Source organism: Micropterus dolomieu, linkage group LG13 (genome assembly GCF_021292245.1).
Source record: "Micropterus dolomieu isolate WLL.071019.BEF.003 ecotype Adirondacks linkage group LG13, ASM2129224v1, whole genome shotgun sequence".
NCBI lineage: Eukaryota > Metazoa > Chordata > Actinopteri > Centrarchiformes > Centrarchidae > Micropterus > Micropterus dolomieu.
Genome location: NC_060162.1, coordinates 8,999,175 through 9,023,664, shown reverse-complemented (window position 1 = coordinate 9,023,664; position 24,490 = coordinate 8,999,175). Strand labels below are relative to the sequence as shown.

Sequence of the window (24,490 nt, the reverse complement as noted above, 5' to 3'; positions counted from 1 at the left end):
AAATCCAGATGTGAAAAACTTGTTGCATCTTTCCCAAAACGACTCATGGCTGTATTAGATCAAAAGGGTGCTTCTACTAAATACTGAGCAAAGGGTCTGAATACTTATGACCATGTGATATTTCAGTTTTTCTTTTTTAATAAATTTGCAAAAATTTCTACATTTCTGTTTTTTTCTGTCAAGATGGGGTGCTGAGTGTACATTACTGAGAAATAAAATGAACTTTTTTGATTTTTGGAAAATGGCTGCAATGAAACAAAGAGTGAAAAATTTAAAGGGGTCTGAATACTTTCCGTACCCACTGTACCTCTGCAGAGTCAGAGCACAGAGGTCATCAATGGGGAGGAAGCTCAAGTTAAGCAAACTATTCACAACATCCTTAAAGTGGGCCCAAGTGAGAGTGAGCGACCTATCAAAAGAAAGGTCAGCCTCGTCAATGACACAACCGACAGTTTTAAGAAGGGAGGATCTGATGTGAGCTTTAAAGTGGGGAACCTCGAGGAGCTTCAGGAGCAACTCAATCGCAGCAAGAAAGAACTGCAGCAGGCCCATGATGAACTGACCGAGGAGCGTATAGTCAGAGAGGGGGCAGAGTCTCGCCTGCACCTACAGGAAGATCTGCTGGCTGAGCTTCAGGAGGAGCTGAGGAGGGTTTCAGAAAACTCACCTCACTCAGACACACTGCAGACGGATGTGATGATGTTGCAGGCCGAGTTGGCTGAGGCTGCCGTGTTACGTCAGCGCCAGGAAGAGATTCTACACCAGCGGGAACGGGAGCTGACAGCCCTGAAGGGGGGCGCTAAAGGAGGAGGTGGAGTGCCATGACAGAGAGATGGAGGATCTGAGGGAGCAGTACAGCCAGGACATGGAGAACCTGAGAAAGACCATGGAGGAGGTCACACAGTCCCAAGAGCAAATAGAAGAAGAGAGGGAAAGGGTGAATGCCTCCGTGCTGACCCTGGAGGAAGAACTGGAGAACTGCAGAGATCAGGGAGAGCAGTGGAAGACACAGCTGGAGACCACCACACAGGATCTACTGAAATCCCCTTTGGAGAAGGAAGAATTTGAGGGCAAGCTAAAGGATCTTCAGGATTCTCTGCTCACCATGAAGAAACAAATGCCTGCATCTGATGATAACCGTTCTTTAGCAGAGGAGCTTCGCCGTTGCCATGATGATCTGAAGCGGGCTTGGACCGACCTGGACAAGCAGAAGTGCGAGTTAAACATGAAGAAGGAGGCACTTCAAGCCCTGAAGAAAGCGAGTGGAGAGAAAGAGGCTGAGCTTCTGTCTGAGATCAGCATGTTGAAGGAGCAGCTTCAACCTGCTGCCAGAAAGACAAAGCTTTAAACGGTGATATTGCAGTCAATCATTTTCATTTAATTGTGGTAAGCTAAAATCGTACTCGCAATCAATATTCAATTAGTTGTGCAGCCCTATGTAATGGTACAAAGCAAATGTGGAGCGATTTGTTTATGCTAGCTTATAGTGATGCAAGGCAGGGGCAGCCAGCTATCGTTAGAACGGCTCTACCGCTGTTTGCTTTGTAATGTTCAACTTAGATTTATTATCATTTTACCGAAACTCCGGTACACAACTTCATCACCATCTCAGTCACTGTAACTTATTGACCCACATAAGTTACAGTGACACATTATACAATATGCAACATACCAGCAACATACAACACAGTGGAAGACCCATCCACTACAGTAATGTTACTTACTGCGGTGTAACTGCTATAAAGTGTCACAACAATCTCATTTATAATATTCAGTCTAGCTCACTAACCATTTTCATTATCATCTAATTCATTTAGAAGTGCTCACACTGCTAAGCCTCCAGTGAAAGATAAAAATAACGACAGATACTGAAAAGCGGCAGTTGAGCTAATGCAGACATGTCACGTCAGCTAAATGCAGTCATGTATGGATTACTTCAAACTCAAGTTAATAAAAATATGACTAACGTTGCAGTTGGAGTTTACTTGAGTTTCCAGCATGTTGTGTGAAGCTGTCTCCCGTGGTTTTGCTCTCTGTCTGTCATATTTTGCTTGCTCATGAGTTCAAGCACGTGTACAAGCACACACCTGGTTGCAATCTAACAACTTCACCGCTAGTGGCCACTAAAAAACTACATATTACACTACAAGAGTTTGTTTAGTCAGTGAAGGACAATTTAATATTTTACTTAAGTGTCAAGGCACTGAGTAGAAGACAAGTCCCAATTCTATATTACATACTACTACATTGGAAAAAGTAACATAAAGTATGATCAAAGTCAGTAATATCCTTAAAAACACTTTGTCTGGCGTTCCAAATCGCATACTTTTTCTTTTTACTTTTAGAACGTACTCCCGCTGCCCTTTCAAAGTACATGCTGCAGTATGCATACAATTGGGAATTACTACATCAATGTAACATTGTGCCTTGTACTTTGACCCTCTTGCTCATACTCATCCTGCGCAGAGGATTGTTGGTCAGAATAGTTAAAAAAGCATGCTGGCTCATATTCTGCAAAATGAAACGGGATGCAGTAGGACATCCTGGTAATTTTGTCATTTTGCATTTGACATACCATGTATTGAAACATACTAAATCTTTTTCTGGCATACTAAGTATGGGTATTGGAAAGCACCCTTGATTTTTGAGTGTGATGTTGATAGACACAATTTTTCCATGATGCACAGCACAAAGGAAATGCTGGTTTCACAACTGAAAAAAAAATCAAACAAATTGTGGACAGTGGTGAAACAGTTCCAGGAACACACCAGAAAACAAAAATTAACTATTATATGTTCTTTCAGAGTGGCATTCCTAAGCCGCAGCTTGAATGACCTGCATTGTGCACAGTTTGCATAATTTCCTCTCAGTATAAAATTGTTTAAAATATTGATATTGAAACTTTAACAGAAAAAAACTGAGGAAACACCTAGATGACAGCATATCAGTATACAAACATGACAACAACAAACTGTAAAATTTTATTCCAAGAAATCCTCCTCCTCAGCAGTACAATCACCCAGATGCTGTATGTAACCCAGGCCTTAAATCCCAGAGTCACTGACAAAAAAGGGAGTGAGAGTGTGTGAACAAGCTGAATCAGTCAGTGAATAACGCATGAATGATTAAGTGAGCTTTCAATGAGAACCAACAGTAGTGCAGAATGGTGGTTATGGTGAGTGCAACTTTAAATTTGGGGAAGTGATAGATGAGGGAGTGAGTAGGAATGAGGAAGTGAATGACTAATTGATTGATCCAGTGAGTAAGAGGGTGAGTGAGAGGTTGGGTTTGTTACCGTAACCTTCAGTGGCGACAGACACTTTGCAGTGCTGAAGAGGGGAGAGAAGTGTGTGCGTGAAAGGCACCTCCAGAGGATTGCATCGATCCATGGATCACGCGGGGACACTGAGGAGGTTCAGTCATGCCGCCGCCGACATGCAGAAAACACACATACTGTATAGCACCTGCACACACGTGCACACACACACACACACACACACACACACAAATGTAGTGCCCCTCACACGTGGATTCACCTACCCCGGCAACACTGCATACACATACAAAATTAATATGAACAATGTACGCTCAATCTCTCTCACACACAAACACACACACACACACACACATACAACGCAGCAGATTAGTGTTTCTGCTGTTGGCCCAGTGTGGGACAGGACACCAACCGGGCCCTCCGCAGATGCTGTTAAATATCAGAGTCGACGGCTTGTCAGCCCTCCTTATAAAGTGACTGATATGTGATACGTGTTATTTCGGCTCATTAGAGCTCACTTCATTTGGATCCTTAACCGATGCATCCACTTCCAGAACCCTCAGGACAGAAACCGTCAGAGAGGTCAACCTAAAACTATTAATGTAGCGGTGGGGGCGGGGGGATTGCTTGTGATGTTACATTTTTTTTAAGGAGTTGACTAGGTAAATGGGTTAGATGTCTTTTTTGGGAACAAGGTGAAATGTGTCTGCATGTTAGGGTCACTCCAAGTTATTTCTGGTTATCCCTGGTGGGCAAACACCTGATGTAAATGAAAAGAGCATCACTCCCAAGGTAGGACCACTAACTAGGAGTTGCTAGGAGACCATGTTTGGTGTGTGTGTGTGTGTGTGTGTGTGTGTGTTTATGGGGGTGGGGTGGGGGGGTGTCTATTCATTTTCTGGAGGCCCCATCTGGTTTTTTGAAGAACATCATATCATCATAGTGACAGGTGTTCTGTAGTCTGGGAGGAAATGTACGGCTTACTGACCAGAGAAATTGGAGAAAAAAGGGCTTGAAATGTTGATTTAATTGATCTAAACTTTTAAAAATGAAGATTTTGACACACAACTTGATTGGAGTGTTTCTTCATCAGATGAGCTATTGTAGCAAAAAAAAAAAAAAAATACAATTTCTGAAATCAAATATCTCAAGAAGTTGGGGCACATTTATGAAAAACAAACTAGAACGTGATTTATCTTAAAAGATTTAGTTTCGCACTTTGTTAGACTAATGATGCACAGTAAAAAAAATAAAAAAAACCCCCAGAGATATCAACTTTTATTCCACACATTCCTCTTCTTTGTCAAAATGTGTCCACTAAATTACCTACAATGCAACTCAACTGCAGACAGTTTGGTCAGAGGTTTGGGTGTGTTATGCTAGTAGCGGCTAATGTAGCAGTCTGTTAAGACTTTGATCTGTAAAATTGGTGCAGTTCCCCTTTAAATATATCCTTCTTCTCATGGATGTGAACTCAGACGATATCCTCAGGAGTTTTTTTCAAAGACATCATCCTGTGTGTACAAACAAAATAAAAGTGCATATTGTACTGTATGTGTGTATGTGTGTGAGATTCCAGCTTGGCCATCTGGTCAAAGCATTTCATGAAGGAGAGATAAATTATTTCTGATCATGAACAACTTGTTTGGGGCCTTCCCAAAGTTCCAAACTGATTTATGGGAGAGTGTGACTCCTGCACAAGTTGACTTTTACGTCATCCTTTCGGCAAACAGAGAGAGGGAGGGATGAGGCCAGTCCTGAACCTTGTCCAAACTCTGCAGGCTGCCACGACGAAGGGTATTTTTTTTTTATATCAAGGTCTGCCAGCTAGGCTACTCTGACAGTTCTATCCCCTGCCAAAATACAAACACGGAGAGATTGAGTGTGAAAGAGAGGTAGAGCATAAAGAAAGATTGAGAGTGATTTAAAAAAAGGGAAGAGAGCGGCAGAGAGTCTTGTCATCTGATTTTTGTCGCACACTGACACTTAGTGTTTTAAAAAACTTTTCAGATTCGGTGAGTGCACTCCGGGGGGCCAGATGATTCACAGAGCAGATTCCTATATAAACTGCTTAATAAATGCAAATTATATAATTTTCACATGCAGCTAATGCAGAATTAAGTTTGTTTTCAAATGGATGTCTAATTTTACACTACCACCACTCAAGTCACTCACATTCTTGAAGGAAATGAATGTAGCAATGCCCTGTTGTGCTACATAGTGTAATGTGTACAGGTCTATTAGCCAGGACAGGCTGTTCTATTGTTATTGATGCTCTTATTTAGTTTGACATAATTGAATTCCAAAATGCAATATCACTCATTCATCATGTTGAGGGTTGACATTTCTATCAGTTTATTGATGCCCATTCAAGTGAATTTAGTAAAGTGTAAAAGCATATATAGATGTAGAAAATGTGTAGTTGGCTAAACATGATCGTGACTTTTGTTAGTAGCACAGAGCAGTAAAGATAGAGGCTGCACAAAATTTAATCAGCTTCTCTGCCTACACATGTAATCCTTTCATGGAATAAACATTTAGAGCTTATGCCAAGTCATGTTTCAAGCACGACTGACAATCTCTGACCATCGCTGAATCAGTGATGGACCCCTGCTTTAAAATCACTCACACCACGCAAGCGAGGAGAAGAAAAAACAGGAGAGTTTGTTGGACAAGGTCTGAAATTCTAACCAGTGAAATCTGAAAACCTTTAAATGTCTTAATTTAAAGAGTACTATAGGCTGCTACATTTTCTTTCAGTCTGTCTCAACCTCTAACAAATGCCACGTAACAGTGTTTTATCTTCGACTCAGAGTCTTTTTGACAAATTCAGCAGGCCCCCTTTTTTCCCTCTTTGCCCTAGTGCAGCGTCGATTAAAGGCCTGTGTTATTCTATATCAAGAGCCTGTTATAGCAGAGAATGCCATATTTGTGATGCTCTATTGATCCCCGAGGGGGGAATTTGTCTTTCAGTCTGGCTCTGTTCGCAGTGCTGTGGAAAGGGGTTCCCTCCTCTCAAAGCGCCTCAGCAGTACAAGAAGGGTTAAGGCTCACCTCAAAGATGCGAAAAGAGAGGGAAGGCCCTGCAAGGACAAACTATTGATCCTCTCCTGGGTGTACTGCCAGTGTTTCATACAGAGGTTCATGATTTCCTCAGAATCGTATATCTCTTTCTCCCTCTTCCTCCCTTTCCCCCTTATATCTGCTGGCCTCTTTCTTCTCCTATTGCCCTAAAATGTGACCAGAGGTGTGAATTATGCAAGCCCAAATGCTTGTCACTCACCTTTGAAGTGTGAATTACAGTGTCCTGGCTCGCTACAACCTGATTAATACACATCTGTTCCTGTGTTGTTGGCAGTACAATGGTGTTAGTTACTTCCAAAATTAGGAGGAGGTTGCAGCAGGTCCCCAGCAAAATGAGGGATCGTTAAAATTCACATTTATTTCACCCCATCTTAGCTGCCATACAGAGAGGGCTCTGATAACTGGTTAAGTATCCACCAATTACCACAACCTTTTAGGCTAATGACCCCCTAAAATGACGAAATGTCTACTAATGACCCATGTCACCTCATCTATGGGTTGTGACTGTTATATATATTCTTAAGGGGCTTTGTTGATGTAACAGGGAAAGGTAAGAGGTATAGCTTAGAGTAATTTAGCTGACCCCATAAGAGTTTTCTGACATTCTAGCATTAGGTATTTCTCGCATGTACTTGTGTACTGATTAGTTAGAGACAGTAGCTCAGGCATCAGGCTAGCAGATATCAGTGTTCTCTGGGAATCTTACTACAAGAATGTTTACAAGAACTAACTGGCTCCACAGATTAGAGTACAACTCATGGATAGTGATAGATTCCAATATGACAAAGCATTGGAGTCTAAACATCTGATAGATTAGTTGTTCTAGGTGAAAGGTGACCTAATAGAGAAACATACAGGCACTAGGGAGAAGAGAGAAACATAAAAGGGACCAAAAGATGTTATCCTTCAGATTTGGTGTTGTATCTCCTCAGCTGGGCTCAATAAACAACGCTATGTTATGTCTTCATCAGTCTCTGAAACTTCTTCACACCTGAACCTGGCTCACAATATTTCTTCAACAGTGACCACATCAACTGGAAAAGTATATATTTTAATAATTTTTAGAGGCTCGAAAAGAGGTCATCAACCAGTAAATCATAAATAAAAAATGATTAAAAGGGTATTTCAGTGATTCAGTACTGCACTTCCATTGAGCTGGGTTACTCACAAGTGACAGATTAACTTGTAAGTATACATCAGGTGAAAGGTTCAATCCTGTTTCACCTGTGACCACACCCAGCAGTGGGTTGTGGTCGGGTAGGGTTAGAAGTTTGCTTTGTTGCATTTGTAACCTTGCCCCTCAGTGACGTCATGGTGTACGGACACATCTTATACATCACTACAGCAGGGCGAGAAGTAAAACTACTGGAGTTCAACAAACACAAGACAGTCCCATAACACAGACTTTAGGTCCAAAAATACTACAAACGTACATTTCAATTCATTAGTCTTTCATTGGACCTGCATCCTAAATGTCACATTTTGTTCAAACCCCACACCTCCAGTTTGTAAATGTGGATTACTGTTAAAAAGTATGTCTAACGTCACCAGGGTAATTTATTCAAACTTTATAAAACTCCCTCCAGAACTACAGGATATATTATGCAACTAATTTTTCAGACAGAGTGGGACTCTTCCTGATGAGTAAACTGAACTTTATGTGTAAAACCAGTGGTGTGTCCTTTTAAATGAACATAATAGAAACATAAACACTGTGTAGCAGAAGAGATTTGTCTGTCTATCCTGTTGTTTATTTTGTGAACCACTGAATTACCCCAAAGCATGCATATATTTGCAACTCTATGGACTACTATGCCATGGAAATTCAACAACAACAAAAAAAAATCAGCTGAAACTGACAAAATGTTGGCTATCAATGTGATTCATGTGACGTCCTCTGCATGAGAAGTTAAAGGCCCTGCTGCATATGAGCACCACGGACAGCGCACCACTCTGCTGCAGGGTGGAAACATTACATATTGCACCTGCCCTGTGTGAACTTGAACTATTTTATCTTTATCTGTATATGAATCCTACATAATTAATATTACATATACTGCAGGCTAAAGAAACCACAGCAAAAGTTAATATATATAAGAACATATGGGGAATTTTATATGGCATTGAATGGCAGCATAGGAGACAAATAATACAGTTAAGTGGGATATGGTCACAGTTCACAAGTGCTGCAACCATAAGGATTGTTAGAGGGGTTTTTTTGGATGCAGGACAGCTGTGAGTTTACCCTCCAAGTAAACACTGTTGACAGTACTTTGTTTATTTTTATTTACATAACTGGACAGATTAAGGGCCAGAGAACAGTAACACCGGTCCCTTTTCCTGCTTGTCCTTTAAGCCAAGCAGGGTGCAGATCGGGACCTGGTGCATGGGGAACAGTTTGGAGCAGGAGCTAGAGGGGAAGTTGCAACGCCCCTGTTCAGGCAGCAGGCTGGAGCAGATAAAAGCTCAGATAGTGATTGAAAGTGATGGTAAAAGGATTTAGCCTGGGCATTAACTGAGACAGGGGAGAGAGAGAGAGAGAGAGAGAGAGAGAGAGAGAGAGAGAGAGAGAGAGAGAGAGAGAGAGAGAGAGAGAGAGAGAGAGAGAGAGAGATTTTCCATAAAGCCGTTTTTTCTCTCTTTCTTTCTGCCCTTGAGCATCCCGGGTAAACCCGAGCTTGTAAAGTGGGAAGAGGAGAAGGAGAGGGGGGGGGTAAGAAGGGCGGGCACAAGCCTTTCCTCAAAGTCAATATTTTATACTTTTGATACTCCTTGACGCTGGATTTCACTCCCCTTTTCCCAGCCGTTTCTACATCTAGGACACCGATCTACCGTGCGCAGCCATCCACGGTGTGATGAAAAAGTATCCGGCAGAAGGCAAAAACAAACAGCGAGCCGGGCAGGCAGAAAACGGGAGTACAGAGAGGACCGCGGCGGGGACCGATTGCAGTGGATGATCTGGGGGGATCTTTTTGCCCCAAAGAGGGGTGGACGTGCACGTACTCCAACGCCACACAAAGTGCAGACCTGCCTCACGGATGCATGTTAGAAGTAAGTGCATCATCTGATAAGACAGCGATAGAGAGATTATTATCTGATAATCTCGCAACACGATGCATTTTTGCCATATAGCGCTCTGAAGTGCTATAAAACTGCTCTGAGTTACATACAATATCAGGACCACTCCAGGATAATCAGAGTGATTAGGGGACTTTCAGCTTATTTTATTCCATTTTAGACAAACCAAATGAGTGCATTAATTTCTTAAGATACAGTATAGTGTAGCCTAAACGATGCTGCGCGGTGGGGTGGACTACAGTAGAAACTGACACACCCCTAAAAGACAGTGTCAGTGCCGGGAAATGGCTTTGGCGACTTCACCTGACCAACTAATTCAGAGTCCACAGGGTCTGTGGGATAGGCTGTGCAAAGACCTGGCGTCTGTCAGTGTGGGGTGACAGTGGGATTATGATCAATGGGGACACGCTGCAAAAAATGTCAACTATATTTATTCATGTATTCATGTATTCAGTGTAAAATCGAATTACAGTTAAATTAAGTGAATAAATCCGGCAATAACTACTTCCCGTGCAATTTTATTTTGCTTAAAGTTTTTTATTAAATTAATGACAACATGCTGAAGTAAGATAGAAGGAGGCCTGTAATTCATGAACTCCGAAAAATATGACACTTGATTCAAGAAAAATCTTGATACAAGTTATTTGTGAGTATATTAGCTTACTCTCTCCTTTTTGTTGTTCGCAGATGATAAGCGAGGGGTTTGGATTGGGTTATATTTGCCTTTAAATTCTCTCTCGGATTGATATTTCTTGCAGTGCAATTATTTAAAAAAAACTCTTTAGCCTACTCTCTATCTCCAGCATTGGAAAGCTATAGGACCAATTACAACTCTTGCACGCACAGGTGGCACCCGGCAGCAGCACGTGTTTTTACGCACAGGGTTCTCCACACAATGCGGCGCTTTCTTCGTGCGTTTTTAATGTGCAAGTCTTTATGTTAAATATGCCGAATGCACCGCAGATTAGAGGCGAGTGTTCAACCGAACTTGCCCGCATTGTAACCAGCTTGCTGTGTCAGGAATTCGCTTCAAAGTTCTCCTCATAGTCTAAAGACGAATTAGATGTTTTTCCACTTACAAGCTAAATTACAGCCAATTACTACAGAATAATTAAGGAGTTAATTACACTACAAAATAAGATCGCAGCACATCGACATATATATTTCAAAGACTTCCATTAAACTTTTATTCGTGCAAAAGAGAAACACCACACGGGATACATTTCATCTTAAGTTCAGCTCTGAAAAAACAGAACAAGCCTGCATTTACAGTAGCCTAAGATTAAGAATGTAATGAATTGATGAGGATGCATCACCCATCATACTAACTCCCTGCTTCTCTCGCATTTTGTCCTCATTTCCCCATAGGACAATCAGAGGAGCTCGGCCAGTGCAAAACCTCCAATGGATATACCTGAAGACGCAGCAGCTTCTCCTTTACCCTCCCCGACCAGCTTCACTGTTTCCCTGCAGGACACCGCTCTCTGAGACATGGACCCGCGTTAACATCTTCCACCCAACTCCCTGCACCACTATGGTTAAAGTGTATGCCGAGATTAATCTCTGTAACATTATCCGCCTCTCCACCCTCCGCCCATCTTCCTCAGGAAGTCAGCCGTCAAAACAAGAAAGCGTCCCTCTCTCGGCTCTCTGGGGGGCGTCAATATTTGTGAAGAGACACTGAGCGATACACTGTTCTCCTGTCATTTAGGGAATTTATAAGCCTGGAGGCGAGTTGTGTCAATTTACCTTCCCTTCTCCATTCACAGTACAGCAGTATGGTGGTAGGAATGTCCACTATTTCCTTATGATCACCGCTCCATGCGCTTCACCTCTCCACTGAGATCCGTGGCCCCCTCACCCTGCGCGCCGGACCCCGTACCAATCACCCCCCCCAGCCTGCCATGCTCCTCCAGGCCGTGTTCCTGCTGCTGCTGCACTGCTTGGGCTCCACTCTGGGCCAGTACGAACTGTGCAAGTCCCTGGTGAGCACGGATGAGGGCTCGGTGTGGGAGCAGTACGCGTGCCAGCCGAAATCCGCATCCATGAAAGACTACATGCGGATCAAGGTGGATCCGCCCGGGATCACGTGTGGAAACCCACCCGAGAGGTTCTGCACTCTGGTGAGTTCATGTCGGAGTTGTACAGCATCTTACATACCTTTAATATGCATAGAAATGTATAGAATGTACACAATGCAAACATGTACTTGCAGAGACCCTGGTTAGTCTTCATTTAAATAAATAATATTACTTATATATCAATTTTTATTTTGGAAATCAGCAGGATCACAGGGTTATGCAGCTGAATTGTGACAACAGTGAAAACAGGAAAAATGGTCTAATTACAGTCAGAGCAGGATTGACACTATAAAAGCTATAGGGATGTAAAAGAGATGACATAAGTGCAGTGACTTGGCATGGCTTGACCTCCCTCAGAGAGGTCCGGAGGTGTTGTTTACATTAGTATGGACTTGGCAGCCTGGGATCCGGTTTGATTTGGGCTACTAAGGGACCTCAGATTTCATCCGGTAAAATGCATATACTGTAGCGGGACCTTTTTAGTTCCAAGGACGGTAAAGGGTGAGCTGGAGGAAAACTCGTTAAAGTGTCTGCTACAGCAATATTTAACACACTTTAGCCTGCAGGCTAGTTCCCATCCTGGCTAATGTAAGTGTAATAATTTGAAATAAGGGTTATAAAATCATTGTAATCCTAAAAGGACTGCAATTATGCTCCCCCCTGCCTCTGTAGAGGAAAGTTGAGAGATTTGACTCACAAGATTTGACACAATGTGTGTGAGACAACAAGTTCATCCTCCTGATGATCGCCCCACTGTCCACTCACTGACTTGGCCAGTATTGAAGGCGCCAGACCTGTCTCAACAGCCATGAGTCAAAATCTCACATAAGTGTTTCTAGTGAGAGTGTTTAGGCCTGTCTACATCACATTATACACTCATGTCATTCTGTTAATTAGGTGTTTGTATTCTGTGCGACTGGAGATTTGTTACCTTTAGATAGAATTTACAAACGCTCCACCAGAGTCTCCCTCCCTTCCTCTCACTGAGACTAATGACAGTACGTGAGGGTCATTTGACAGGAGCAGGAAAGGATATTGTGCTCACTGGATACCTAATGGTTAATGATTTGTTTAATGTAGAAGTAGCGGAAACCGCTGTCGTCTTGAGAAAGCCTCTCCGATGACTTCTCAAGATGGGAGACGGACAGAGGCCTGGGAAAAAAAGGGGGAGAAGTGAAGAGAGATGCTCGCTGCCATAACGTATTGACGTCTGCCCCCTAATGGCCCTGGCCTGGAAACTTCTATAACTATGTTTCTGAGTGAGCAATGATGAAATATTGATGGGCTCCTTAATGGGCTTTCTTACAAGGGTTTGGCCAGCGTCACTCCATCCCAAAGATCCAGAGTGCGCTGCTAGGCTGATGAGAGAGAAAGAAAGAGAGGGATAGAGGGCGGGACAGGAAGGAGTCTGGTCTTAGTCAGCAGTTTTGAATCGGACAGGGTCTTTATAGTGGAAAGTTCTGGGTCTTCTCAGGTCATCTGGGGCTGTGGGAATGGAACCAGGCCCCCTAGTGCACTAGCTGGGAATTTAGAGAGTGAAGAAGCTGAGATATGAAAGTTTACTTAAGAAACAAAGAAAATCAGACTCAAATTCCTACATAATGAGAGAGGAGAGTACGTTTAATACTCTAACTGGATAATAATTCAACAAATCGTTTTATATTTAGGGCCTACTGAGCAAAAAATTCTGGCATGTTATAATGCGTATTTTTGCATTTTGGAATCACTGAGCAGCTACATGTTACCTACTAACAGAGTTAATCACTGTAGCAGCTACATGTAGCTCTGATTTTAATCCATCTATACACACTTAAGCAGGGAATCAAGGCCATTACATCTCCTTTGTCTTTCTTTTGGTCCCGCCAACTGAGTATTAGTTGAGGGTTATTGGCATACAGATTATTTATTTTCAGGCAAGCAGCATTTTTGCCCCCTCTTCCTCCTGCCCCCGGATTTGGCAGCTTTACAGAAAAGCCAGTTTCTTATCTAATTGGTGTACATTTACATTCACTCATTCAGCAATCCCACAAGTCAAAGGAAAGTCAGGGCACTGGGAAAAAAAGACTGCATCACCCAATGCGCAGAGCTGCTCATACTTAATAAGACTTGAGACATACTGCGGAAGATGCAAAATATATCCCCCCCCCCCCCCCCCCCCCCCCCCCCCCCCCCCCCCCCCCTCTCACCCTATGAGTGCTCCAGTGTGTTAAAAACTATGGGAGAATTCACTTATTGGGGGGTTTTGATGTTGAGGCATACTGTAGCGTTCCCTGCTTGCATTGGTTTACAGTAGTTTTAGGTCCCTCCATCTCCACAGGGATGCATTTTTTCCACTCTATTTATCTCTCTTGTTTTCTGGGAATGCAGCATCCTTTCTCCTCAGCCAAACAGGCCAGCATGTTGGCTTCTTTCAACATGACGGGCTTCCAGCACTTTGACAAAGATGCTACTGTCACTAGTGCTGTGTTAGGAGCTTCAGTAGTTTCTCTGTAGTTTCTCTGTATGATAGCTACTATAGCATCTTAGCTTGCACTTGGATGATGGAGTAAGGAGGTTTGGTGGGGGTGTGGGTAGAGGGGGGGGCACTGGGTTGCAGGGGGAGATAGCTAATGATGAGGGAGAAGTAAGGAAGATCCAAGCTTAGCTAAGCAGAAAGATGAAATCCGACCACAGTTCCACAGTTGTACACACAGTGTCGATATAAAAACGCTGCATTCTAAAAAGCCTCGCTGTGCTGTTGTTTGTTATTTCGTTTTTTGGTTTTGAACCCAAACCTTCAATCAACCATCTCCCTTGGGGTCGAGAACTGAGAGCAGCCGAATGCAAATGGGATGCGTGCATGTGTACAGGAATGTACAGTGTGCTGTGATGTTAACGGGGACCAGCAGGGGTGTGTGAAACGCGTGCACGAGTTGGCCGAAAACGCACGGTAGTATGTCTAAGAAAGACACACACAAAAAAAACACACCTTCCTGTTCCACAACACATTTGCCCGTTTTAGAAGGTAGAAATCAGCCAGATCTAAAAATAGACATGAGAGGAGAGAGAAGCCGCGCAGCAGCGGAAGGGGAGCATGCAGGAATGGGAGGAAGATGGCAGCTGGTAGCGTGGATCAGTGCTTCCCAGACTGGGCCTATGGCCATACTTCATGCTCTCTGCCCAGTGTAGCCCTGCCAGGCCCGGCTGGCCTGCCCTGCCCAGCAGTGGGCTATCAAGGCCATGCAAAAGGGCCACCCACATCCAGCAGCGGGCCATCCCTGATTCACCTCCCTGGGGTACATGAGCTAGCCCAGGTGGCCAGTGTTCTAATAATACACCCCTGGAGGTGAATTTGGGCACAGCGTGAGCAGGTTTGACAGCGCAGGGCATAATTAACGAAGGGAACAGAGAGAAACAAACAGCTTCAGAGAGCGACAGAAAAAGAGTGATTGTACGAACAAGGGAGGTGGGGGAGGGTGTAGTGATGTAATGGCATGGCTTGCTTTCCCATTAGGACACAGTTGAAAGTGATCAGAGTGTGTATAGATGTGTTGGCAGAACGGGAGGATAGTTATAAGTGAGATTTATCCCAGACTGAGGTGATACTAAGAGGGATTGGACGCAAGGGCTTAGACAGCCTGAGGTGAACTTAGCAAACTGCCTTGTCTTACCAATCAGGATCTCAGGACTGAATGCTGTTGGGAGAGGAGAGACCACATGTATAGAAGCTGCAGAGCCAGTGTTTGTGTGTGTTTTTTTGGGTTTGTACATGTGTGAAAGACAGACTGGCCACAACAACTGACACTGATACTTTAAAGGGACATTTGTCAACCTGCTTTCTTACTTTGTGTCCCTTATGCTTGAATGTTACTAACCGCCTCCGTTGTAGAGATTTGGGAAATACAGACAAGGATGAGGAGAGTGAGCCTCTTAGCTTTCCAACAAAACTTCAATGCATCAGAATCTATCTCAAAAATTCAGACAGGAAGAAGTCCCCTGGAAATGCCTGTAGACTAGTATTTCAGATGTCTGTTGATTTGTTGGAAAGCTGTAGGAGAATCTCACTCTCTTTGCCACTATTAAGAATGTTCTTGCCGTAGTGCACATTCCCCAAATTTCTACAACGGAGGTGGTGAGTAGAAATGTGCACTATAACAAAAACAATCCTAATCAAGGCAAGGATCAAGAGTCTCCTACAGCTTTCCAAAGCACTTGAAATCAACAGTAATCCTTGCAAATACTTTTCTGCAAGGGGATACTTTCTGTGTTTACTTTCAGTCAGACTCAAAGATAAGTGTTTGATTTCTGTTGATTTAAAACTTTCTGGAAATCTGCAAGAGACACATGCTCATTACACCCAATTGACATTGTTCATCCTGGAGTCCACATTTCCCAAAACTCTGTATCATAGAAGTGGTGAGTAAAATATTATCATAACCAAGGGATAGAAATATAATTTGGCGCTAGAGGGAGCTGCGTGAAGTCTTATGCCAATGGTATCCGATACCGCTGCTTGGAGTTGAAGACTACAAACAGAAACAAACAAGACCTTTGCACTGGGTTACACCAGCTCTAAGTTATCTCCTAAGTTAGGGTGTAAAGTTGACACTAGAGGCTTAGTAACTACTAGTTAGTTTGTAACTAAATCAGCTACTACACTTTGTTGCACCACAATTACTTGGGGTGGAACCTAACTAGTTTGGATGTAAAGTCACAACCAAGGCAAGGATCAAAGATTAAGAGTTCCATTTTCATGGTTACTGTAACCTTTAGCTTTTTGGCTGGCATGAGCCACTTGGCATCGTAGTTACCTAGAGCGATATTGAAATATCATCTCAATATATTAGGTAATATATTTTTGTGGTGCAACCTCTTTTATTTTAGTAATTTAGAAATAAATCACAGTTAGTAATAATTTACGTAATAACTAGCCAAGTTTGAACTACGCACAGCTGGTGCAACAGGCTGCTGCCCACTACTAATATCTGTATGAGGCTAGCAGCTCAAGGTCAAATCTATGCTCGAAATGTTAGCAGTCGAGCTGCATTGTGAGTAATGTAGACGCCAGGAAAAAGAATGCATGGAATAACAAAGATGGTATCTATGGCTCAGTCTTGATTGTTTTTTAAGGAGTGCAAAGCTAAACTGGTGGAGTACTCTTTAAGAAACACAGAAAGCCCAAACTAATATAGAGATCTCTGTTGCACAACCCACAACTCTATTCTCTCAGTGCTTAAAATCCTTTTTCCAGCTCGTCTGCCTCTCTTTATCTACATCCCATTCCTTTGTGATTGGTTTAGATTTAATAACAGACATCAATAAAAGATAATAGCTTTTACCTGAATTTACCACATCAGTGCACTTCAAGAAAACAGCAACTCTCCCAGATATTATGTTCTTTCAGAGCACTGTATCTGCTGCAAGTATTACATGATTTCCAACATAAGTTCCCAATATAACTCGCCCTGGTCCGACTGTGATGATCTGAGCAGGACAAGCCCTGCTGCCGCCTTGGAGCAGCACGGTGTCCCTGCTCTGTCCTCCTCTCCTCCTCCAGCACAATCACACATGCAGTCAGTAAACATTTACTTTTGCTTGCACGCACACACACACAGACATAAACAACACCCACCCACGCAAACACACACCTAAGACACATTTACACTTGCCGAGTGCTGTTCTGTACTTGGCGAGACATTTTAAAGCAAGCGAATGATCACGTAATTAAAGTAAAAGGCAGGTATATGATTTGTAATTCTATACATGTTCTCCATGTATACACATAATCTAGGGACACGCTCATGTATGTACACTTATTTCAAGCAACACACACACTCACACACTGCTCACTCAGGGATCACCAGCATGATGGAAAAACCTCCAACGAAATAAAAGATTAACGTTATAAGTGAAAAAGCAATATCCCTTTCTCTTCCCCTCTGTGGCCTTTTTAATGGGAGGGTCATTTCATTTGATGTTTCTCCAAAACAAAATAAATTGTGTTCTCTGAGTGTGTGTCCCTACCTTTATTCCCCTCGCTAGCAATATAACTTAGAAACTTCTATAAGTGGAGGAAGAAATAAAGAGGAGGGAGAGAGCAAGGGTTTTTTGTGAACATGTCCCTGTCAAAATATTTTGACAGGGACATGGTCAAAAAGTGATGAAAGAGAGAAGGACATGCAGAGTGCAATTGTCTTCGTGCTTTATTTCTGTGCAAATGCATAACGGCGGCTTGCTATTTCTGCAGGCAACCAGTAATGTTTTGTTACTGCTGTTGTTTTCAAATGCTGAAATAACTCACTTCTAAAGTGATGTTTGTGCAAGAAGATTTTTGAGGAGGTCAGAGTGCTCACTAACAGTAAGACTTCAAAGCCATAGCATGAGGCCAACTTTAGCACTTGAGGAGTTATTAAGGAGTGTTTAGTATCACTTTGTCATCCCACAAGTGAAAACAAGGAAGTCAGAATAGCAGGGGCATCATGGCGGCTGTTGTCGTGGAGACAGGATCCCAGCAAGGATAATTGCTGGAGGGGCTTAGCAGTGCGGGCCACCTGCCACAGCAGTTGGCCGGGATCTGTGTGTGTTTCTGTGTGAGAGTGCGTTTGCGGGTGTTTGTGGGTGTGTGTGTATCCTGGCATAGATGTAGATGTAGGCCACGGCAGAGTAGTGGCAGGAGACAGAGTGGGATAAGGAGGACAGGGCACACAAAGGGCTTAACCATAACCTCGCGCGTAAGTCTCTCATGGGGGAGAAAAAAAATCTTCCGGCTTATACTACAGTACATATCACCTCTACTGTACATTAGCTAATCCTAATGGGCTCAGACAACCCAGAGAAGACTGATGAACAGCACTGTGCAGCTTTTAGACCCACCACTCAAATCCAACAAAGAGACAATGAGACGTTCCTCCAAGATGATCCTTGCTTCTTGTCCCGTTTGTGGATTCGCCCACACACAAACACACACGCGCTTTCTCTCACACACGTAAACGCTGTCACAAACACACAGCACAGGAGCTAACCTATATGGAGTTTGCGTTGTATCTGGGACACTGTGACAGTGCGATCATTTTCAATAGGATTTGTAGGTTGAGGGTCATCCCCAGAACAACAGCCTACTAATCCAGTCCTATGCGTGTAAAGGTGTGTCTGGACTAAGGGCAGGGGACGCGCTAAAGGAGGGCACAAAAGCAGCAGGGCCACTGCAGCCCACAGCAGCTTCCGATTAAAAGTAGCTACTGAGTTTCACTAGAACCTCCTTCATCTGATTCCAATTACCTTTTCCAGTTGCAGTTGTTTATGAGCATTGTAGATTATCATCCTAAGTGTGTTTCTGCTGACAGTGATCTGTATTTCAGTCAGTGCAATGGAGATAATTGGGTTATCAGATAGAGAACAATGCTACTATGTCGTTCTGTTGAGGAGAGAGATAGATTATCATCAGCTTTTTTGGTGTACAGATACTGTAGTTTCACTGCTGTGTTTTCACATGCATTATGATCCTGTATAGTGTCTTCTGTGCCATACAGCTTCCCTCAGCACCGGCTCAGCGTTTGCTTATGTTTGGAGTTTTCCCACTCGGCGTTGTCACCATAAATCAGATGATTTATAATCTCACCCCCGCAGGATTGTAACTTTTGCTTTTGTTATTAGACCACTAGAGTGGATTTGAATGACTGCTCACTTTCCCTTGGTACAGTCCAGTGACTTTATTCAAAAGGATGCTACTTCTTGGCAACAGAAGTGAAAAAGTGAGCGTCTGAAAAGAAGCGGTGACACATGATCTTTGCTTGCACAGTCCATCGATATTATGCAGCATTGCTTTCACCTTAGAGATTGCATCATAAAGAAGAAACTGCTGTTTAAAGTGATCCTTCACCCAACATCTTTTGAGTATTGGATAATCAGCATTTGTAGGTTTGAAAGGTGGCTGTAGAAAGTTTGGTCAGCTTGATCTGATGTTAGTTACAATGAACTCCAACAGAAACATACTGAAACATCCATAGAAACTTCTTAAACCACTTCTCAACTCTTTATCTGTATCCTCAGTATGTTACAAACTCTTCTATTTCCACACAAAATATGGCTTAATTCTTGCAACTTGCATCTCAATCCTCACACATGACTGTCAGACTCGTTAGCAGGCGTGTGCGTTGGTTTGGGCATGTTAAAGTGCCCGCCTGCTGCTGACTGCAGCTGCTATTTTCCATCTAGGATGAAACTACCAACTATTTACAGCCAACTTTAAAGACTACAGGGGGTCCGTGTTCGTTACACGAAAGACAGATTTTGGGGGGGATATCGCTTGAAGCAGCTGCAGCATTACATTTTATCAGTGTTCCATCAAATTTGTGTAATTCATGTTCTCAGTGTAACTTCAGTATCTTAGTCATAGCTATAATTTGATAAACGGCTAAGTAGGCAGTCATTTTGGCATGTCAATTTGATGCATCACTCTAATCAAAGTAAGCATGAATCTGCATTAATCATTTCATCCTATATTTCATACACTGCTGCGATTTTTATCAACACCCATTAAGACGTGTCTTTTTGTAAATCTTCTTTGAGTTTAAAGTTAGATATGGTTTAGAAAAGAAAACATTAATGTGCATTAACTGTTTTATCATCAGAGCCCATATTTATGAAAACTAAAGATGAAATTCGGGACTTGAGTGAAAGATTAAAGTGACTTTAACTGCTTTTGAAATAAAAGCTATCAAACGTCTTAGGACTTTAAAATGCTCTTAAAATGAAGCTCCAGAGGTCTTTTAAATTTAAGAGAAAATCCTAGATGGCTTCATTGCAGAGACAGACATTAGCACACATCTTCTAAGAGCCAGATTGAAATGACTGTATAAAGTACAGTCATGGTCACAGTCAGTCACAGTCAATTGGTCATGGCGAATAACACGTTAACTGAAATGGTATGTGTAATTACAACATTTTCTTTTGATTTTTGTTTTGCACGCATCAGGAGTTAAAACAACAAGAATACAGCTAGCATTGATTTTGTTTGCAGTCGCTTATCATGCATTTTAACTATCCGTATTTGTCAAGACTGTACACTAAATTTCTATCCCATTCCATATAGGGTTATTTTATTTCCATTCCGCTTTTAATCCCTATTTATATATTATAGAGACATTAGACTATCATTATTTGTTACTGGAGAAATTAAGGATTTCACATAAATAGACTAAAAATAAAGGCAGATAAGGTAAAGCCTCGTCTCTGATTGGCTGTTCTGTTCTAAACACACATGCATTCCATCGTGTCGGCTGCTTGAGGTTACTGTTACACTTTGATATAAAAGTGTCCTATTATTCAACCTGTTTTACTCCCAAACTGGCTGTTTTGAGCATTTTAGAGCATATTTCTTAAAAGTTTGTTCGAAAGTCGGTGACACACCGAACTGGCTACAACATTATACAGGATTTGTTTTATGTAGGAACATAAAACAACTTTTTTCTAATTCTGAAAAAGATGACACTGTTATGTAAAGAGTGTGGACTGTAAACAAGCTACTGTTATTCATTTGCTTGTCACATGCAGGTCAAATGTTAAAGTTTTAGTGCCTTGCTAAAGCAAATATTTGATGACACTGTTGCTTAGATTGGAGTTTTCACTTCACCTACTTTGGCTCTCACTACTGCTTGTCATTTGTTCTTTGTCATATATTATTCAAATATCAAATAATATTCCAAAAATAATCTCTGGAGTAAATATGCCTGCTTTTCTCTATTTGGTGTTGTCAACATAATTTACCTTACCAAACAGCATTTCAAGACGAGTGGGTTATTTCTTAAACACTACATTTAGAAGTAGTAATAACACTTACGGCAAAAATAATAAAATAAAGAAGAAAGGGGGAGGGGAGGAGAGGAAGAGGAGGTGGAATGAAAAAAAGGATATTTTAAGACATACTCTGCACTCCATCAAGAGCTTGTTAAGCAGAATGCAGTAAAATTCAGAAGGACTACTGGATTCCCAATAAATAAAAGGTTAACATCGGCTATGAAATTTAATCAGTTACCACAACAGGAGAGGAGGTTGGAAACATAGTCGAGTGGAAACATCACAGGCATAATTCCTAACCTAAATAAAATTTATGTATTGTATTTAAAGCAGAAAACTGTTGAGGATTATATTTTGAAAATTAAATTAACTGTATAAGTATAATAAGCCAGTGGCTGTGTGTGATGACATAAATCCTTGTACAGATAATACCAATAATGACCACTTTGATACAATGAATGACTGTGACAAAATAATAACCCCTTATCAGTCTAATTAGTAGAGCCGAGGGGCACGATGAGCATTCTGAATGTGATACAATCTAAACAGTGTTATAGCTCCATTTTGAAAATTAAGCACCAGGAGAGACGACTGTGAAGATCTCTGGGATTTCTTTGTGTAAATATTTAACTTTGGTGGTGATGTGGATGTCAGACAACTAGCTTACATCAGTAAGCTACATACGTTTTACTGAAATGTCTGCAAATGTCTCAATATGATACGCCAGTATTTGTGGAATTAGGGATTCTGGGAAATGGAAATTTAGAAAGTTATATGAAGGGAGGGATTTTAAATTCCACAAAGTTTCGTGGAGGGCTATGAAAACTCCTGATACAGGTCGTGGGAGGTATGGACCCTGACATTTCTTGTAACATAGAAATGCAAGAATGTGATCTCCCAACAGAGAGTGAGAGGCATTTCTTAGTGCAGGTAGAAAGAGACCCGTAAGCTCTCTGTGAGGAGTGTGAATAATCCCGTTGACTTCTGAGTTGTGTAGAGGGGCCACGGCTTGAAAGTCTTGGCATCACTAGAAGAGGAGGATCAATTCTCTGGAGTTAAAAGTGCAGCAGCACTCTGCTGTCTATGCAAAGACAGTGATGATGCACAATCCTCTTGACCTTCACACATCCTGTTGTGTTGTTTGGCAAGTTTACTTTTAAGATTTCTGTCCCTCAGTGCTTTGGCGAGGAACGGAAGACACTCCTCATTTAAATAGACACTGTTCTTTGTGGTTGGATGTTTTTATCATAAACACAACAGATAAAGAACACATATTTTGAATCAGTACTGATATTTGACTACATAAAGGTGAACATCCATATGTTACTTGAAAGTTGACTGGGAGGAGACATTAATTCCTTAGCTCAAGATACTTTTCAGTTGCCTTAACTGAGGCTATAACTACTCTGGGGCCACAAATCCACTCTGACAACAACATCTGACATTAAAACATCCAGCAAAATAATTTTGCTGCAAGACATTGAGTTTTCAATCAATTGATTGAGACATTTTACCTGAAATTACATTTTTGACAAAATCTGTGTGGGGCTGGATTACCAAATGGGCAAAGCAGGCTGCCCCAGGGACCCCAAAGGCCCCATGTTCACTGTGTGGCAATTACTTTGTAGTAATTTGATTAATTGCAATTTGGGGGAGGAATATGGCCCATCAAAGCCTATTATAAACTGAAATAATAAGGGTATTAAAGTGACTTCGGTTTTTTCTTCAGGCTTTGTGTCTATTTATATATATATATATATATATATAGTATTATTCTCTAAAAGCTGGATTCAATCTCAAACCCTGACTGATGTATTAGTGCTCTGTCTTCATTTCTCCTTTAGGAGAATCCATACCTGTGCAGTGACGAGTGTGACGCCTCTAATCCAGACTTGGCCCACCCGCCTCAGCTGATGCAGGACCGTGAACGTAACGGCCTACTCACCTACTGGCAGACAGTCACATGGAGCCGCCACCCAGAGCCCCTGCTGGCCAACATCACCATGTCCTGGAACAAGAGTCTAGAGCTCACAGACGACATCCAGATCACCTTTGAATACGGCCGTCCTACCATCATGGTACTGGATAAGTCCATGGACCATGGACGCTCCTGGCAGCCCTATCAGTTCTACGCTGACGACTGCATGGACGCCTTCAACATGCCACCCAAACGTGTGCGTGACCTTTCCCCGGCCAACATCACACGGGTCATCTGCACCGAGCAGTACTCGCGCTGGGTCGGCTCCAAGAACGAGAAGAATGTGAAGTTCGAGGTGCGGGCACGCTTTGCCGTGTTCGCAGGACCACGGCTACAGAACATGGACAGCCTGTACACTCGCATGGAAAGTATGAAGGGATTGAGGGACTTCTTCACCTTCACCAACCTTAGGATGAGGCTTCTCAGGCCCGCTCTCGGAGGCACCTATGTCCAGAGAGACAATCTGCTCAAGTACTTCTATGCCATCTCCAACATCGAGGTACCTGCCAGGTGAGGGTCACTGTTGAGTTGATTAGGGACGCATATTTTTTTTTAACGCCTTGACACATGTTCATTCCTTTTAACATAAAAACAGAATTCACTTGGAATAAGAGTCTACTGACAGCAGATTTCTGGCATCAAAGGTGGTCTACTGCAAAATTCTGACTCTCAGTAATTTAGGACCAAATTCTCACAATGTTACTGCTGCAGTGACCCATGTCTGCAAACCAACCAAGCGACCCCCCCCCCCCCCCACACACACATGGAGCTGATGACGTGCCTCTGCTCTCTAAACCTTTTTTATATTTACATTGTAACGCTACAGATTTTATCTCGCACAGTGTCACATGTAATAAACTCAAACAATTGTTTTGCACAGACCAAAGGCGCCTCTCTTAAGCCTCTTAAGTGTCAGTAAAGTAAAGTGTTCCCGACTTTAAGGCTTACCGTGGTGCAGAAGTTGAAGGGTTTTCACAGGGAATATCCTTTCGGCAGGAAGTAGATTCAGTGAAAACGATTTACACTTTCCAAGTGTCAGTTTTCACAGCTTTGAGAGCCACAAAAAAAAAATTCCTTTCACCTCCATTGTACTGGAGTAGCAGCAGAAATACCACTGGATGTAAGTAGAAAACATTTTAAGTCTTTTTAGAGATGAACTGACCCTTTAACCCTCTCCCCTAAAATAAGGCCTATTTATACATAAAAGACAAAACAGTTTGT

General features: G+C 42.3%; 1 protein-coding gene and 1 pseudogene across 1 annotated transcript in view; both read left to right on the top strand.

Moving 5' to 3' along the window:
• Positions 1–1,348, top strand: part of LOC123982196 — a 3,188-nt pseudogene extending 1,840 nt beyond the window's left edge.
• Positions 1,349–9,176: 7,828 nt separating this feature from the next.
• Positions 9,177–24,490, top strand: part of ntng2b (netrin g2b) — a 75,269-nt gene continuing 59,955 nt past the window's right edge. Inside the window, exons 1-3 of the mRNA XM_046066499.1 lie at positions 9,177–9,409; positions 10,805–11,559; positions 23,136–23,779. Coding sequence (XP_045922455.1) covers positions 11,341–11,559; positions 23,136–23,779 — 863 coding nt within the window. The 5' untranslated portion in view covers positions 9,177–9,409; positions 10,805–11,340. The remainder of the gene's footprint in view (positions 9,410–10,804; positions 11,560–23,135; positions 23,780–24,490) is intronic.